The sequence below is a fragment of the Phocoena phocoena genome, chromosome 12, assembly GCF_963924675.1.
Source record: "Phocoena phocoena chromosome 12, mPhoPho1.1, whole genome shotgun sequence".
In the NCBI taxonomy this organism is placed as follows: Eukaryota; Metazoa; Chordata; class Mammalia; order Artiodactyla; family Phocoenidae; genus Phocoena; species Phocoena phocoena.
The window spans coordinates 22,314,216-22,332,912 of NC_089230.1; the positions used below are offsets into that span (position 1 = coordinate 22,314,216).

The 18,697-nt window shown below is 35.7% G+C and overlaps 1 protein-coding gene across 1 annotated transcript; it reads left to right on the forward strand.

Annotated features, from left to right (window-relative positions):
* Positions 1-294: 294 nt before the first annotated feature.
* On the forward strand, positions 295-3,516 carry NMBR (neuromedin B receptor). Its single transcript, XM_065889070.1, is given in 4 exon segments — positions 295-562; positions 565-616; positions 3,109-3,151; positions 3,154-3,516. Coding segments are annotated over 4 exon segments (726 nt in total).
* The last annotated feature ends 15,181 nt before the right edge of the window (positions 3,517-18,697 follow it).

Here is an 18,697-nt window from a genome sequence, read left to right on the forward strand (position 1 = left end):
AAAATACTTGTGAAGGAGGTAAGCAAATTATTGCAATTTGGGAAATGACAATTTAAAATATTTGTTTTTCTCTTCATGTCTTCTGTGCTAATAAGCAGTGGAATGACTTGTAGACAGAGAGACACCAAGGATCTTAGTTATTGCACACATAACAGCCTGGGAATAACGGGGTGTTGGCACCTCTCTTTTAGTAAGATCTCTCTCTCTCTTTTCCTTTCTCTTTTTAATTTTTCTTTCTTAAGAGAGTAATTTGAAATGTATTATCTGTCCAGGTACAGAACCACTGTAAACTCCATGGATATGCAGACATCAGGGGCGGTGCTGTGGACCTGTGTGAAGGCCGTGGGTATCTGGGTGGTCTTGGCGCTGTTGGCTGTTCCAGAAGCCGTGTTTTCCCAAGTGGCGCACATCGGTGGCTTGGATAACGTCAGCTTCACGGCGTGTATACCCTATCCTCAGACTGATGAATTACATCCAAAGATTCATTCAGTGCTCCTCTTCTTGGTCTACTTCCTTATACCACTTGCTATTATTAGTATTTATTATTATCATATTGCAAGGACTTAATTAAAAGTGCACATAATCTTCTGGGAGAATACAATGAACATTACCAAAAAACAGGTAAGCTTGGTAGGTGTGTGTGTTGGGAGCAAGATGGGCAGAAGCAGTAGGTGCTATTTTGAGTTCTCTTTCATAGGTTTTCAATATCAGGAATGATTAGAACAGTCAGAAGGGCACTGGAACATGCACTAGCCTGAACTGGAAGGGATGTTGGGCGTTCTCTAATATGTGGCCATGTGTTAGCTCTAAAAGCCCACTGAGGTCCAGCTTATCTGACATCTGGGCCTAGGCTCATTTGAAATTAATGTCTCTGGTGGCTTTTCTTTATGTGCAAATGTTTATGCAAAGAAACACATAACAAACCAGAAAAGAATTTCACATTATAAGTATATATTTATTCAATTATTTTTTCTTCTCCCATTAGCTCACTAAAGATGACAGAAAGTCTGGGGGAAGGACGCATCAGGAAAGGACTGTAGGACACTGCTGGGGTCTGGGGATGAGGTTTGGCTAAGATGCCAAAATGAGAGACTGGGAACAGAGGGCAGCAGAGCAATAGTGAGAGTGATCAGAAGGTGGGCTGCTGCTGAAGTAGGACTTGGTCTAATTCAACTTTATAGCTTTTCCGATAAATAAATATTATATACTAATTTTAAAACTACGACCTGCACCTTATGTACTTTTTCTTCTCTAAAGAATACATAGTACTAATGTAAGGTAAAACCAGTTGCGTTAATCTAGAAAAAGATGGAAATACTGCAGTTATGGGACAGTTTCAAGCTGTACATTTGTGCATTCCTAGTGAGGAACTTCTGCCAAAGGGTTCTATAGGTATGGGGAGGTCATGGATGCCTGCTCCCCAGTTTGAATGAAAACGAGTTGAATCACAGATGATTAAAATTTGATGGGCTGGAGATGGAGGCACAGGCTGGGTCTTTGGGCACTAAATCTGGTTAAGGTTTTTCTGTGCAGATGGTGACCTCTATTTATTGATGTCCATAAACATCAGTGATCCACATCTGCTTTAAAGGCTTAAAAAATACAAGTCATTAAAGTAATTATTAGAAAAAGTAATATATTTATTACCTCAATACCTGGCATCATTGAAGCAAAAATGTCTGGGTCACAGGCTCACTTTACTTTTCCCTTCATGTACAATCCTTTTATTCAGAGCCCTGTAATCCAATTTGTATCTCAGTTTGGGTATCTGAGTTTTTGCTTTGGCTTCTAAAGTTGAGTTCCTCTGACCTTCCCCACCTCCACATTTTTGTTTTTCAGTGGCCTTAGTTCTGACTTTTGTGTGTGTGTGTGTATGTGAATTTCCCTATTGGGATTTATAAACTCTGGCTGGGTAACTGGGCTTGACATCTTCCAAGAAGTAATCTCAATGCTAACAGCCTACCTATCCATTTGAATCTCCAAGTATAGACTGCTGTGAAATTCTTGCACCTATGCTCCACCTGCTAGGGAGGACTGTGCTTAGTAATGTAAATTTCACATCCACCTCATTTATAAGGCCAAGTTGCCTAATTTATGCCACTGGGATATATCTGGAGTACCACATTCTGCTTCTTGAACTAGATTCCTTTTCACTTGCACCTTTGTTTACTGTCACCATTCACTACTACTTACTCCCCAGTGTCAGATCTGTTTCAGTCCTAAACCTTTCCAGACTTCTCTGGTATATTCTAGTTAACTACCAATAGTTTTAGCTCAGAAAATATGTTATCTACTATAAATATCTTAGTAAATTATGTTTTCACTTTCATGTTGCCTTATTTAAATATTCAAACAAATTAGACAAATGTGAGCTAAACTTTGGACTCTAGATGTTAGAAAATGACTTTTAGATTTAAAACGATTAATGTCCCATATTTGAATTTTGTCGATTTATCACATTCCTGAAGACCTTCTTATAAAACAGTAAACATAGGAGGTGAATTTCATGAAAAGATAGAAAATGTTTTTATTTTTATTTTAAGGTTAGGCAGCCGAACATAGTAATGTTTATAGAAACGACAATTATGTCAGGTTATTTTGATTTATGAGAGTCAGAAGTTTAAATTAAATCTCAAGGTTGTTTTTTTTTTTTTGTGGATAAGGGTTTTTAAAAAGTCATGCCCTTTTTCAATAGATCAGTATTTCTTATTTAAAATAGTCTGATTTAAAAATTTTCTAAGCTTGAATATATTCTGTGGTTTATTAATTCAATGGATTTAATACAAACAAATGATTTATATTTATAGTGATCACAGTAAGACGTTAAGCAAAGGAAAAAGAGTTAAAAATAAGAAATTTTTCAAGATCACAGTTTTAACATGAAGACATACCCATTTATAAACTGTCAAATATTTTAAAGTGAAATTAGTATAGTGACCAAAATAGGCTTCATCAAATCGTTAAAATCATTACTTTGACTAGGAAAATCCTTTTTGTGCTTTTGGGTGCATTTGCATGCTAAGTTTTACATCTTTTGTACCATGATGTGTTTTAGAATGTGGCTGCCTCTGTTTTCATTTTAATCGGTGGGACTATTTCCTTATATTTGCGGGTGGAAACACGGAAACGCCTGGCCAAAATTGTGCTGGTCTCTTTGTGTGTTGCTTTGTCTTCTGCTGGTTTCCAAATCACATCCTTTACATGTATAGGTCTTTCAACTATAATGAGATTGACCCATCTCTAGGCCACATGATTGTCACCTTAGTGGCCCGGATTCTGAGCTTTTGCAGTTCTTGTGTCAATCCATTTACTCTTTATCTGCTCAGTGAAAGCTTCAGGAGGCACTTCAATAGCCAGCTCTGTTGTGGAAGGAAGTCCTATTAAGAGAGATCAAGCACCTACCTACTCAGCTCCTCCGCGGTGCGTGTAACATCCCTGAAAAAAAATGCTAAGAACATGGTGACCAAATCTGTATTACTTACTGGACACAATGTGAAGTAGGAAATGGCACTGTGATTTTGGCCATTCAACTCACTACCTGAAAAGAACTTACTCTCGTATCTCTACTGAGTAAAGCAAAACTAAACAACGTTTTCTTTCTTACTATATCTCAGCTAATTCATTAAACAGTTTCATGATTGACTCAGAAAAGGCAAGTCAAACAGAGTTACCATTTTTCACTGAACAAGACTTTAAATGACATTAAAAATATATGTATTACTCACATTAAAAGTGATTCAAAAAGCAATATATGTGTATTGCTACATGCGTATAAGTCAATATTGCTTCAATATTGAAGTTGTTCCTAGAGCCAACCTAGCACATTTATCTTAAATTTGTTTTATTCAGGAGCATGAAATAAATTTCTTTATTGACTCAGTGATTCAATGAGTATAATATTCAAACTCCAAATATCTGAAATACAAGTCATATTTTCCTGGCGAATTTTATTCATAACTAGTGCCTGTATATATCTCCTTTGTTTGAATAAACTAATAGAAAATTCAAAAGGTGGAGCAAATCGTTTTATGATTAATCATAATTTATAGAAATAGTTTATATCTGTAACTTCTCAGTATGTGATTAAAATGTATGATGACATTTGTATTATGCATAGTGAAATAGATATCATCTGAATATGATCTGAATGTAAAATAGGTATCTTATGTCCTAAACTGTAAAACTATGACTCAGAAATTGTCATGACCATCTTTGTATACATTGCTAAATCCCTGGATATTTGGGTCATTCTGTGTAGCTGTGATGAGCTATACATAATTCTGCTGAGTCCAACCATTTAATGAGTCCAACCATCCTTTTTTTGCAATAGCACCTGACAAGTGTATCTAAAATCTACTTGGGAAGTTTACTCTGCATAGTATCACAGTCATCTCTGAATAATTTTGGATTAAAATTTTTAAAAAACGAACATTTAAAATATTTACGATGGTCTTTCAAAAAATACACAAGGTAATATGTCGCACTTATACAGTGTAACATTAGTAGCATTTGTCAAACATTAGTAGTAGTCCTAGTTCATCCACTATTACCTAACAATTACATGGAAGGAAAGACTTAAACAAAACATGAATCCCTAATGTTTTCATGTCACCTGTAATTTGATGAATAAGTTATAATTTATTAATATATTGTCAATATTTAATATTACATTAATGAGTTCTTACTTGCAATATTGCAAGATTTGGAATCCAAATAATTAACAAAACATTTTCCATTTTAATAAACATCAATTGTTATTAAAATTAAACAAAAAATAAAGAAACCTAAAGAGGATTCCACAGCCATGTGGGAGAGGTAGGATTTAAAAACCAGACACCATACCATGGTGCATGCACCCACTATTCCATCATCTCTCAATTTCTTTCTTTCTCTATTGACTTTCTTCTAACTCTGATAGTTGTTCTTAACCTTTAGGAAAGTTGGAAAGCCACTCATCAGAGAGGTGTAAAATATCGCACACAAATTTTATATTGACTCTGGGTGTTTTACAAATCTTTCAAGTCTCATCCCTTAAAACCTAAAGAACCATGGGTTTCTGGGTGAGAATCCTTGGTCAATGCAGAACCATTCTCCTTGTTAATAATGTGATGGTAGAAATAGGTATATATGAAAAACTACAAGATACATGCATATCAGATTACATAACAATATTATTTTTTCAAGCTCTAAATTACCAGGACCTTATAGTTAAGATGTGCCTATGTCCCTTTAGTTTCAGATATATGGAATACATATTATACAGTATATATTCACTATATATATAAATATATACTATATTAGACTGTATATATGAATACATACACAATACATTGCATATGTATTTAGTTTCACATATGCTATATATATGAGAAACTAAAAGGACATACATACATCTTAACTATAAGGATACAATAATTTAAAGTTTAAGAGAATAACATTGACATATACTCTGATATCTGATTTGTTTTTAAAGAATGAAAAAATATTTATTTATAAAATATCTAAGAAATTTTTTATTTTATTAAAAAACATTAAAAATTTTTGTTAAAAATGTTTTTCTGTAATGATACTAATGGAGTAATAATGGCACCACAAATTTCAATTTTCCTTTTTTTTAAAAAAAGAATTTTAACAATAGCCACATATCTGATTACATAATGTTATCAATATTATCAAACTTTTGACTGCATTTTAGAATTTTCTTTCTGGTTACTATTTATATTAATGCTGAAAATCAGACTGTCTCTTAATGTTGAGCCCTGCTCTTTGGAGACATGCTCAATACTTAGAGCTCTCTTCATGAATTAAGCAGTTTGAGGATTATCTGTACAGACATTTTTGTGAATCTGACTGTTGCATTCTACAACTGGGTTCTAATTTTAATTCACTCACTAAACTTTTATGATTTCTCATTTTCAAGGAGTTCTGTGAATCGCACAATTTTTTCAAATATTTCCGTTCTTTGGAATAGAAACCTGAGAGCTACTATATTAGTATATATTCTATGATATATGATCATACTATATATAGCATGATGAAGTAAATATTTAATGTTTACTTTTATCATATATTTTCCAAGTCAAACAAAACTTCATGCCTTATACACACATACATATACTCACACACGTGAGATTTGGTTCATATTAAAATTAGAGTTTTAACTTTGGCCTTGATCAGATCTATGTATATTTAGCTTATTTATAGTTATTGTACATATATTGTGAAATATTTCAATTTATTTCTGGACATTTAAATCTTTTATTGTTATTATTATTAAGGAATGAAGTTAGAGGACATAAGCTTCAAATTTATCATCTATGAAATCATACAACAGAAACAAATCAAACCGATTATTAGCCAGAAATGAAACAAAAATGTCAGATTCCAAATCTGTTTAAAAATATAGGGTGAAATAGATCTTTAAAAAACACAATCAATGAATTGATTTATATAATTTCATCTAGTAGTATTGTAATTCATGGAAGTATTAGGAAAAAAGCTATGTCTAATGTGGTAATATCTGCCATAATGGAGGGAAATTTCTCACCAAATTATTATTTTTAACGTAGATATAGGCTATGTCTTTTTCTCTGAATCTCCCCTTTAAGCCTAGAGTAGTTCAAAAGAGATTAAAAAATATATAGTATCTTTGAAATGCTTGGGACTAGAGAATGTCCCCCCTTAATTGTTTTGTCTGTAAAATGGGTTAACAAGGTTGTAAGGGTCAAGTTAGATAATGCATGTAAAGTACTCACATGGTGCCTGGCATAACAGTACATGTTCAGGAAATATAGTTTCTATCATCATGTTTTAAAGTCATCTTTCCGCATGTAGTAAAATAATGATAAAATTTATTAAACATTTACTATGTGGCAGATCTTGTAGTATATCCTTTGCAGGAATGCCTCATGTCAGCTCATAAGGAAGGCATGATTCTGGTTCCCATTCTATGGGTGAAGGAACTGAGGATTAGTAAGCAGATAAGTAAAGGATGGAAGAGCTTGGTGTTGAACTCTCATCTATCTAACTTTAAATTTGTGTAATTTATCTATAGTCAATACTGTCAGGAAACTGGAAATCAGATAACTCACCGGAAGAAGAAATAAGCATGCAAATTTTCCTCCCTGGAATGTAGAGCTTCCCTGACAATAAAGGACAAAAAAGAATAGTTCTCTGAGCTTACCTTTCTCATTCTGGGGTAAGGATAATAGCTTAAATTCTGGTCACCCATGTGAATACTTTTACAGAAATAAATTTCATATAAAACAACGTGGGAACATAGTTTCTGCCCCCGCATTTCTTTCTCCGTTTTGTGTATGTTACACAAAAAAGGGAGAAGAGAAATAGTAAAAATTAATGGAACACCTTTTGATACCAAAACATATATTTTATTGGACTATTTGCTTGTTAGAACATATCTTAAATGTTTATAATTCTATAGAGGTATAAAATAGTTAGTGGATTTTGAACAAGTACAATTTTCTACTTACTCATATTTTATTACTGTCTTCATTGCACACTGAGGAACTATTTCCACTAAGTTTCTGAGAAATGAAATGCATGTGCATTTCAACTTCAAATAAATTAGCATGTGTGCATGTTTTCCTTAGACTTTTTTGAACAAGGAGCAAGTGAATAGATATGAGCAAGATGTGCCCAGTTTTAGTGCAGAAAGCCATTTTTGTAATGTTATAACAGAATAAAATGAGTGCTAAAGAAAGTCGGATTATAACTGTATCTTTAATGGTTATTGGAGGAAACCTTACTTATATACTGTGGTTACAGCATTTTACACCATTTCATTTTCTAAATTATTTTACCAAGTTACTTTATTTTTTTCCATATGTTGTGTCTTCCCAAAATCTCAAGCCGGAAATTTTCTTATACACAAAGCCAAGTCTTAATCTGTTGTGGGTAATTTGTACTTGAAGTAGTGTACAGCAAAATTTAACCAAGATTTTATTTCTGGGAACTAATTCTCCTCTTGGGCAATAAACAGATAATAATTATCCATTATTACTCATTGCAGAAGAATAATATAAATGTAACCCACTTAGGGACCCAAAAAGTATTTTACAAAATATTTAGTGGTACTTAACAGAATTAGTTGAAATGGGAAACCTGTAATCATTTGAGGTATTTTGGCATTGTAGATAATCAAATCTGAAAATCAAGCACTTAAATGTTCAAATTGTTGTTTGCATATGTTGCAAAAATTTAATGGTAAACATGAGTCTAGGCTTAACATTTCTAATTTTCTTATGAATTTTATCTGTTTGTTTTGAGTGTGTGGTATTCTGCTGCATTCTTCAAACCAAGAAGTGTAAGCCCTCATCAGTATGATCCTTTTTTCCCCCATTTTGCATGTTTCTTTGCGTGCATGTGTGAAAGAAAGGAGAGTATAAAAAAGCATGGTGTTATGAGAGTGCAGAAGTAGGAGGAAAAAACCCACAAATTATTTTAGTATTACTGCTTTCTCCATTAGACTTACTCATCCACATAAGTTCATGGTTTTCAATGGCTAAAACTTCTCCACCTCAAAGCAGGAAGAATTTTGTCAAACAAATATGTGGTATATTGCAGATACTAAATAAAATTCAATAGGAAATTGAATTTAGTGTAGACTTCTAGCTTATTTTAAAAACATAAATTTACCCAAATAGCCAGTTACGAAGAGCAGTGTTATTTCTGCTTATGTGTTTAATCAAATAAATCTCTTGGAATCAGTAAGGACCATGTAAAACTGCATGCTGAATTTCAGGAGTACTTGATCTCCCTGCATTTGTTTTGTATTTCAGCCTAGGCTATAATAAGCTGTCTAGAGTATTTAAAAATTAGAACTTGTTTCTCCTCTCCAGGCAATTTTCCAAGAAGCATATTAATGAAATGTATCATGTTTTAAATAGAATGATTTGGCATACCTCGCTGCACAGGACAGGAGAATACATTTTCTTTAGGATAATTTATTATTAGTGAATGAAATCAAGACATAGAAAATAAAGATAAATGTTTGAACACTTTTAATGCTTTTTAGTTCATTTTATATTGACCTCAGATTTAGAATACCATATTGACTTCTCTTTAATTAATAAAATATTACTTAAAAAACTCAGGGTGCAAAGTTACACATATGAAGACAAAAATCACAAAGTTCTGGAGTCAAGTTCTACAGTCTTCTTAGAACACTGTTCTAGTGTCAAGTAGGGACATTTCTATTTAAATTATCTAATAACTATATTCTTTCCTTTATTAATATTTCCTTAAACCACTCAAAATCTAAATATCACTATATATACAATTTTCTGTTAAGGTAATTGTATAATTTTTCAGTTAAAACTAAAATCCTGTTAAATATATATATATATATATATATATTACATCTTTATTGGAGTATAATTGCTTTACAATGGTGTGTTAGTTTCTGCTTTATAACAAAGTGAATCCGTTATACATATACCTATGTTCCCATATCTCTTCCCTCTTGCGTCTCCCTCCCACCCTCCCTATCCCACCCCTCTAGGTGGTGACAAAACACTGAGCTGATCTCCCTGTGCTATGCGACTGCTTCCCACTAGCTACCTTACGTTTGGTAGTGTATATATGTCCATGCCTCTCTCTTGCTTTGTCACAGCTTACCCTTCCCCCTCCCCATATCCTCAAGTCCGTTCTCTAGTAGGTCTGTGTCTATATTCCTGTCTTACCCCTAGGTTCTTCATGACATTTATTCCCCTTAAATTCCATATATATGTGTTAGCATACGGTATTTGTCTTTCTCTTTCTGACTTACTTCACTCTGTATGACAGACTCTAGGTCTATCCACCTCATTACAAATAGCTCAGTTTCGTTTCTTTATATGGCTGAGTAATATTCCATTGTATATATGTGCCACATCTTCTTTATCCATTCATTCGATGATGGACACTTAGGTTGTTTCCATCTCCAGGCGATTGTAAATAGAGCTGCAATGAACATTTTGGTACATGACTCTTTTTGAATTATAGTTTTCTCAGGGTATATGCCCAGTAGTGGGATTGCTGGGTCATATGGTAGTTCTATTTGTAGTATTTTAACGAACCTCCATACTGTTCTCCACAGTGGCTGTATCAATTTACATTCCCACCAGCAGTGCAAGAGGGTTCCCTCTTCTCCACACCCTATCCAGCATTTATTGTTTCTAGATTTTTTGATGATGGCCATTCTGACTGGTGTGAGATGATATCTCATTGTAGTTTTGATTTGCATTTCTCTAATGATTAATGATGATGTTGAGCATTCTTTCATGTGTTTGTTGGCAATCTGTATATCTTCTTTGGAGAAATGTCTATTTAGGTCTTCTGCCCATTTTTGGATTGGGTTGTTTGGTTTTTTTGTTACTGAGCTGCATGAGCTGCTTATAAATTTTGGAGATTAATCCTTTGTCAGTTGCTTCATTTGCAAATATTTTCTCCCATTCTGAGGGTTGTCTTTTGGTCTTGTTTATGGTATCCTTTGCTGTGCAAAAGCTTTGAAGTTTCATTACGTCCCATTTGTTTATTTTTGTTTTTATTTCCAATTCTCTAGGAGGTGGGTCAAAAAGGATCTTGCTGTGATTTATGTCATAGGGTGTTCTGCCTATATTTTCCTCTAAGAGTTTGATAGTTTCTGGCCTTACATTTAGGTCTTTAATCCATTTTGAGCTTATTTTTGTGTATGGTGTTAGGGAGTGATCTAATCTCATACTTTTACATGTACCTGTCCAGTTTTCCCAGCACCACTTATTGAAGAGGATGCCCTTTCTCCACTGTACATTCCTGCCTCCTTTATCAAAGATAAGGTGACCATATGTGCTTGGGTTTATCTCTGGGCTTTCTATCCTGTTCCATTGATCTACATTTCTGTTTTTGTGCCAGTACCATACTGTCTTGATTACTGTAGCTATGTAGCATAGTCTGAAGTCAGGGAGCCTGATTCCTCCAGCTCCGTTTTTCGTTCTCAAGAATGCTTTGGCTATTCGGGGTCTCTTGTGTTTCTATACAAATTGTGAAAGTTTTTGTTCTAGTTCTGTGAAAAATGCCAGTGGTACTTTGATAGGGATTGCATTGAATCTGCAGACTGCTTTAGGTAGTAGAGTCATTTTCACAATGTTGAGTCTTCCAATCCAAGAAGATGGTATATCTCTCCATCTATTTGTATCATCTTTAATTTCTTTCATCAATGTCTTATAATTTTCTGCATATAGGTCTTTTGTCTCCGTAGGTAGGTTTATTCCTAGATATTTTACTCTTTTTCTTGCAATGGTAAATGGGAGTGTTTTCTTGATTCCATTTTCAGATTTTTCATCATTAGTGTATAGGAATGCCAGAGATTTCTGTGCATTAATTTTGTATCCTGCTACTTTACCAAATTCATTGATTAGTTCTAGTAGTTTTCTGTTAGCATCTTTAGGATTCTCTATGTATAGTGTCATGTCATCTGAAATGGTGACAGCTTTACTTCTTCTTTTCCGATTTGGATTCCTTTTATTTCCTTTTCTTCTCTGATAGCTGTGGCTAAAGCTTCCAAAACTATGTTGAATAAGAATGGGGAGAGTGGGCAACCTTGTCTTGTTCCTGACCTTAGTGGAAATACTTTCACTTTTTAACCATTGAGGACGATGTTGGCTGTGGGTTTGTCATATATGGCCTTTATTATGTTGAGGAAAGTTCCCTCTATACCTACATTCTGCAGAGTTTTTATCATAAATAGGTGTTGAATTTTGTTAAAAGCTTTCTCTGCATCTATTGAGATGATCATATGGTTTTGCTCCTTTAATTTGTTAATATGGTGTATCACATTGATTGATTTGCCTATATTGAAGAATCCTTGCATTCCTGGAATAAACCCCACTTGATCATGGTGTATGATCCGTTTATTGTGCTGTTGGATTCTGTTTGCTAGTATTTGTTGAGGATTTATGCATCTATTTTCATCAGTGATATTGGCCTGTAGTTTTCTTTCTTTGTGACATCCTTGGCTGGTTTTGGTATCAGGGTGATGGTGGCCTCGTAGAATGAGTTTGGGAGTGTTCCTCCCTCTGCTATATTTTGGAAGAGTTTGAGAAGGATAGGTGTTAGCTCTTCTCTAAATGTTTGATAGAATTTGCCTGTGAAGCCATCTGGTCCTGGGCTTTTGTTTGTTGGAAGATTTTTGATCACAGTCTCAATTTCAGTGTTTGTGATTGGTCTGTTCATATTTTCTATTTCTTCCTGATTCAGTCTTGGCAGTTGTGCATTTGTAAGAATTTGTCCATTTCTTCCAGGTTGTCTATTTTATTGGCATAGAGTTGCTTATAGTAATCTCTCATGATCTTTTGTATTTCTACAGTGTCAGTAGTTACTTCTCCTTTTTCATTTCTAATTCTACTGGTTTGAGTCTTCTGCCTTTTTTTCTTGATGAGTCTGGCTAACGGTTTATCAATTTTCTTTATCTTCTCAAAGAACCAGCTTTTAGTTTTATTGATCTTTGTTATCATGTCCTTCATTTCTTTTTCATTTATTTCTGATCTGATTTTTATGATTTCTTTCCTTCTGCTAACCTTAGGGTTTTTTTGTTCTTCTTTCTCTAATTGCTTTAGGTGCAAGGTTAGGTTGTTTATTTGAGATGTTTCCTGCTTCTTAAGGTAGGATTGAATTGCTATAAACTTCCCTCTTAGAACTGCTTTTGCTGCATCCCATAGATTTTGGGTCGTCGTGTCTCCATTGTCATTTGTTTCTAGGTATTTTTTGATTTCCCCTTTGATTTCTTCAGTGGTCACTTCGTTATTAAGTAGTGTACTGTTTAGCCTACATGTGTTTGTATTTTTTAGAGATCTTTTCTTGTAATTGATATCTAGCCTCATAGCGTTGTTGTTGGAAAAGATACTTGATACAATTTCAATTTTCTTAAATTTACCAAGGCTTGATTTGTGACCCAAGATATGATCTATCCTGGAGAATGTTCCATGAGCACTTGAGAAAAATGTGTATTCTGTTGTTTTTGGATGGAATGTCCTATAAATATCAATTAAGTCCATCTTGTTTAATGTATCATTTAAAGCTTGTGTCTCCTTGTTTATTTTCATTTTGGATGATCTGTCCATTGGTGAAAGTGGAGTGTTAAAGTTCCTTACTATGAATGTGTTACTGTCGATTTCCCCTTTATGGCTCTTAGTATTTGCCTTATGTATTGAGGTGCTCCTATGTTGGGTGCATAAATATTTACAATTGTTATATCTTCTTCTTGGATCGATCCCTTGATAATTATGTAGTGTCCTTCTTTGTCTCTTGTAATAGTGTTTGTTTTAAAGCCTATTTTGTCTGATATGAGAATTGCTACTCCAGCTTTCTTTTGATTTCCATTTGCATGAAATATCTTTTTCCATCCCCTCACTTTCAGTCTGTCTGTGTCTCTAGGTCTGAAGTGGGTCTCTTGTAGACCGCATATATATGGGTCTTGTTTTTGTATCCATTCAGCCAATCTGTGCCTTTTTGGTGGGAGCATTTAATCCATTTACATTTAAGGTAATTATCGATATGTATGTTCCTATTCCCATTTTCTTAATTGTTTGGGGTTCATTATTGTAGGTCTTTTCCTTCTCTTGTGTTTCTTTCTTAGAGAAGTTCCTTTAGCAGTTGTTGTAAAGCTGGTTTGGTGGTGCTGAACTCTCTCAGCTTTTGGTTTAAAGGTTTTAATTTCTCCATCAAATCTGAATGAGATCCTTGCTGGGCAGAGTAATCTCGGTTGCAGGTTTTTCTCCTTCATCACTTTAAATATGTCCTGTAAGTCCCTTCTGGCTTGCAGAGTTTCTGCTGAAAGATCAGCTGTTAACCTTATGGGAATTCCCTTGTGTGTTATTTGTTGTTTTACCCTTGCTGCTTTTAATATGTTTTCTTTGTATTTAATTTTTGACAGTTTGATTAATATGTGTCTTGGCGTATTTCTCCTTGGATTTATCCTGTATGGGACTCTCTGTGCTTCCTGGACTTGATTAACTATTTCCTTTCCCATATTAGGGAAGTTTTCAACTATAATCTCTTCAAATATTTTCTCAGTCCCTTTCTTTTTCTCTTCTTCTTCTGGAACCCCTATAATTCGAATGTTGGTGCATTTGATGTTGTCCCAGAGGTCTCTGAGACTGTCCTCAGTTCTTTTCATTCTTTTTTCTTTATTTTGCTCTGCAGTAGTTATTTCCACTATTTTATCTTCCAGGTCACTTATCCGTTCTTCTGCCTCAGTTATTCTGCTATTGATCCCATCTAGAGTATTTTTAATTTCATTTATTGTGTTGTTCATCTTTGCTTGTTTCCTCTTTAGTTTTTCTAGGTCCTTGTTAAATGTTTCTTGCATTTTCTGTATTCTATTTCCAAGATTTTGCATCATCTTTACTATCATTATTCTGAATTCTTTTTCAGGTAGACTGCCTATTTCCTCTTCATTTGTTAGGTCTGGTGGGTTTTTATCTTGGTCCTTCATCTGCTGTTTTTCTGTCTTCTCATTTTGCTTATCTTATTGTGTTTGGGGTCTCCTTTTTGCAGGCTGCAGGTTCGTAGTTCCCGTTGTTTTTGGTGTCTGTCCGCAGTGGCTAAGGTTGGTTCAGTGGGTTGTGTAGGCTTCCTGGTGGAGGGGACTAGTGCCTGTGTTCTGGTGGATGAGGCTGGATCTTGTTTTTCTGGTGGGCAGGTCCACATCTGGTGGTGTGTTTTGGAGTGTCTGTGGACTTATTATGATTTTAGGCAGCCTCTCTGCTAATGGATGGGGTTGTGTTCCTGTCTTGCTAGTTGTTTGGCATAGGGTGTCCAGCACTGTAGCTTGCTGGTCGTTGAGTGAAGCTGGATGCTGGTGTTGATATGGAGATCTCTGGGAGATTTTCGCCATTTGATATTATGTGGAGCTGGAGGTCTCTTGTGGACCAGTGTCCTGAAGTTGGCTCTCCCTCCTCAGAGGCACAGCACAGACTACTGGCTGCTGCACCAAGAGCCTTGAATCCACACGGCTCAGAATAAAAGGAAGAAAAAGTAGAAAGAAAGAATTAGTAGAAGTAAAAGAGAGAAAGAAGGAAAGAAAGGAGGGAGGGAGGGAGGAAGGAAGGAAGGAAGGAAGGAAAAATAGAAACAAGATAAAGTAAAATAAAATAAAGTAAGATAAAATATAATAAAGTTATTTAAATAAAAAATAATTATTAAGAGAAAAAAAAGAAAAAAAATTAAAAAACAACAACCAAAAAAACGGACGGATAGAACCCTAGGACAAATGGTGGAAGCAAAGCTATACAGACAAAATCTCACACAGAAGCATACACATACACACTCACAAAAAGAGGCAAAGGGAACAAAATATATATATCGTTGTTCCCAAAGTCCACCTCCTCAATTTGGGATGATTCGTTGTCTGTTCATGTATTTCACAGATGCAGGTACATCAAGTTGATTGTGGAGCTTTAATCTGCTGCTTCTGAGGCTGCTGGGAGGGATTTCCCTTTCTCTTCTTTGTTCTCACAGCTCCCAGGGGCTCAGCTTTGGATTTGGCCCCACCTCTGCGTGTAGGTCGCCAGAGGGCGTCTGTTCTTCACTCACACAGGATGGGGTTAAAGGAGCCGCTGATTCGGGGCCTCTGGCTCACTCAGGCCCGGGGGGAGGGAGGAGCACGGAGTGCGGGGCAGCCTGCGGAGGCAGAGGCCGGCATGACGTTGCACCAGCCTGAGGCGCGCCGTGCGTTCTCCCGTAGGATTTGACCCTGGATCCAGTGACCCTGGCAGTGGCGGGCTGCACAGGCTCCCCGGAAGGGGGGTGTGGATAGTGACCTGTGCTCGCACACAGGCTTCTTGGTGGCGGCAGCAGCAGCCTTAGCATCTCATGCCCGTCCCTGGGGTCCGTGCTTTTAGCCACGGCTCGCGCCTGTCTCTGGAGCTCCTTTAAGCAGCGCTCTTAATCCCCTCTTCTCGCGCACCAGGAAACAAAGAGGTAAGAAAAAGTCTCCTGCCTCTTCGGCAGGTCCAGACTTTTCCCCGGACTCCCTCCTGGCTAGCCGTGGCGCACTAATCCCCTGCAGGCTGTGTTCACGCCGCCAACCCCAGTCCTCTCCCGGCGCTCCGACCGAAGCCCGGGCCTCAGCTCGCAGCCCCGCCCGCCCTGGCGGGTGAGCAGACAAGCCTCTCGGGCTGGTGAGTGCCGGTCGGCCCTGATTCTCTGTGCGGGAATCTCTCCGCTTTGCCCTCCGCACGCCTGTGGCTGCGCTCTCTGCTGCAGCTCCGAAGCTTTCCCCCTCCGCCACCCGCAGTCTCCGCCCGTGAAGGGGCTTCCTAGTGAATGGAAACCTTTCCTCCTTCACAGCTCCCTCCCACTGGTGCAGGACCCGTCCCTATCCTTTTGTCTCTGTTTATTCTTTTGCCCTACCCAGGTATGTGGGGGGTTTCTTGCCTTTTGGGAGGACTGAGGTCTTCTGCCAGCATTCAGTGGGTGTTCTGTAGGAGTTGTTCCACGTGTAGATGTATTTCTGGTGTATCTGTGGGGAGGAAGGTGATCTCCACGTCTTACTTTTCTGCCATCTTCCCGGAAGCCTGCTGCTAAATATTTTTGAGGAATATTTTATTTCCTCTCTGAAATAATTCAAAATATCAAACTAGCAATAAAGTCACAGATGAACCAATTTCACTACCCTCAAGTCCACCTGCCTCTCAGCTTCAAATATAAAGAACATTTTTCTTTTGTTAGAAAAGAATGAAGTTTTTGAAGTTTACAAAGTGGTATTTATTCCATTTTAATGACATACCATCCTATCCCAGAATTATTTAGGGCATTAGTGTGATTGTTTCAATCAGAATCTGCTGTTTAGATTTCTAAGGTGCATATTAGGACAATTTGCCTATGATTTTGAGCCCTTGGCTCAAAGTAGGAAGCTATTCTTTTCTTCTGTTTTATGTTTTTCATATTGATGGGGGTAGATGAATGCCAACTTGAAGTATTCGTTCAGAAAAATAATACTATAAGTAAAAAACCCATATAGTGATCGTTAGAATTTTAAACACCTGATTTTAAGATGTTTGCTGTTACTATTAGTTGATATTCATTCTATTGTTTGAAACTTTAAAGAATTAGATGTCATGATAAAGGATATTATGGTAATTTTCTTTAAATTTTGAGTTATGATTTGGCCACATACAGATTGTGGGAATGTGCAGAATTGGGGAATTAATAATTCCATTTGATATATTAGTATGACTGTTCACTGTTATTTTAAAGGGATAATAAATTTAATGCAAGTTAAATTAGAATCAGTTCTAATGTGAGTGTTTTTTTTCCTTTCTATCTCAGAATCAATGACATAATTGAATAAATAATCTTGGATTTATTTTGAACCTTGTGCTTTTAGTGAGTGAATTTTCACTGAGGGACTGGCCAGAGATTATTGATTGCAGTTATTGTATCTCTTTAAGTATGTGTGATTACTTTTTATATTCTTTGACTTAATAAGCAAAAGAAGTCAGTGCATCATGAATAAATTTATTTTTTATTATAATAGCATTTGTTCATAAAACTCACTTGTGAGCAGTATTATCCAAGAGAAAACACATAAAAAAAGTATAAAATATATAGCTGCTTACAAAAGGGAGGATGTCAAATGTCAGAAACTTGAAATCTATAAGGGTTACAGAGAAATGAAATAAAGTTGAAGTTGTTATTTCAGACAAAAATACTTTGACTGTAAAAAACTTGGGTTTAATTTCAAGTGTGTATTCTAAGAAAAGAGAAAATCTTGCCCTCTCAATATACTTGTTGAGAGTTTTTGCTTCAAAGTTCAAGATGTGAGAAGTCTCTTTGGCTTTAACAGCTTAATTGGTCGGTGCATCATGATGTCTGGTATTTAAATTACTTGCATGGTTTTCTGTTGCAGTAACCTGTGTTCTGTACCGATTGAAACCACCATTAGAGGAAGTGTTTCTGGGCACATACTCTTCAGAACTGTATTATAAGATTTAATGCATATTAGGATCTCAACCCCTCCTAATAGAAAGACTGCAAAAGTGGTGACAAATGAGAGGGTCTTAACTCAAATTTTCGTAAAGTAATGCATTGCAAAGTGAGAGATGGGTCTGGAATCTTGAAGCAAAAATTGCTGCACTTGATTAATCTTTAAAGGGTGTTTTTCATTCCTTTTTGCACATGTATTTTACGGTTGGATAGCATTCTTGTCCACTAGAAACATACAAACCAATGGTATTTCAACAGAGTGCCAAACATCTGGATGGAAAATGAAACTTCCACACAATCACCTTACTGTTTCTTATTATTTGGTGTTTAGATGAAATATCTATATGATTATGTCAATCTTTCATCTTGTTGCAATATTTTAGTGTTGTTACAGCTTAAACTCTTGTAGTAGATCTTAGTGGCTAGGTTAACTATAAATAATTTCGTTAGTATAAGTTTCTTATGTTTTTCTTACATTGAGTCAGTTACCTCAAAGTATATGAAGTCAATCTTTTTCTTAATGTTTCCACCTACTTTTTAGTCATGATGAAAGAAAAATTATTCTTTCATAGTTTCTTTATCTAAACAAATGAGAATTTTGTCCTGAGCTCTTAGCAACAATAATAACCACTGCAAATATTCAGTGAAAGCCTCTGTGGATTTGCTTATTAGATATAGAAAGTAGGAGACAATAACTAGGTCAGGTGTAGCAAAAGATTTGCCTTCTTACATA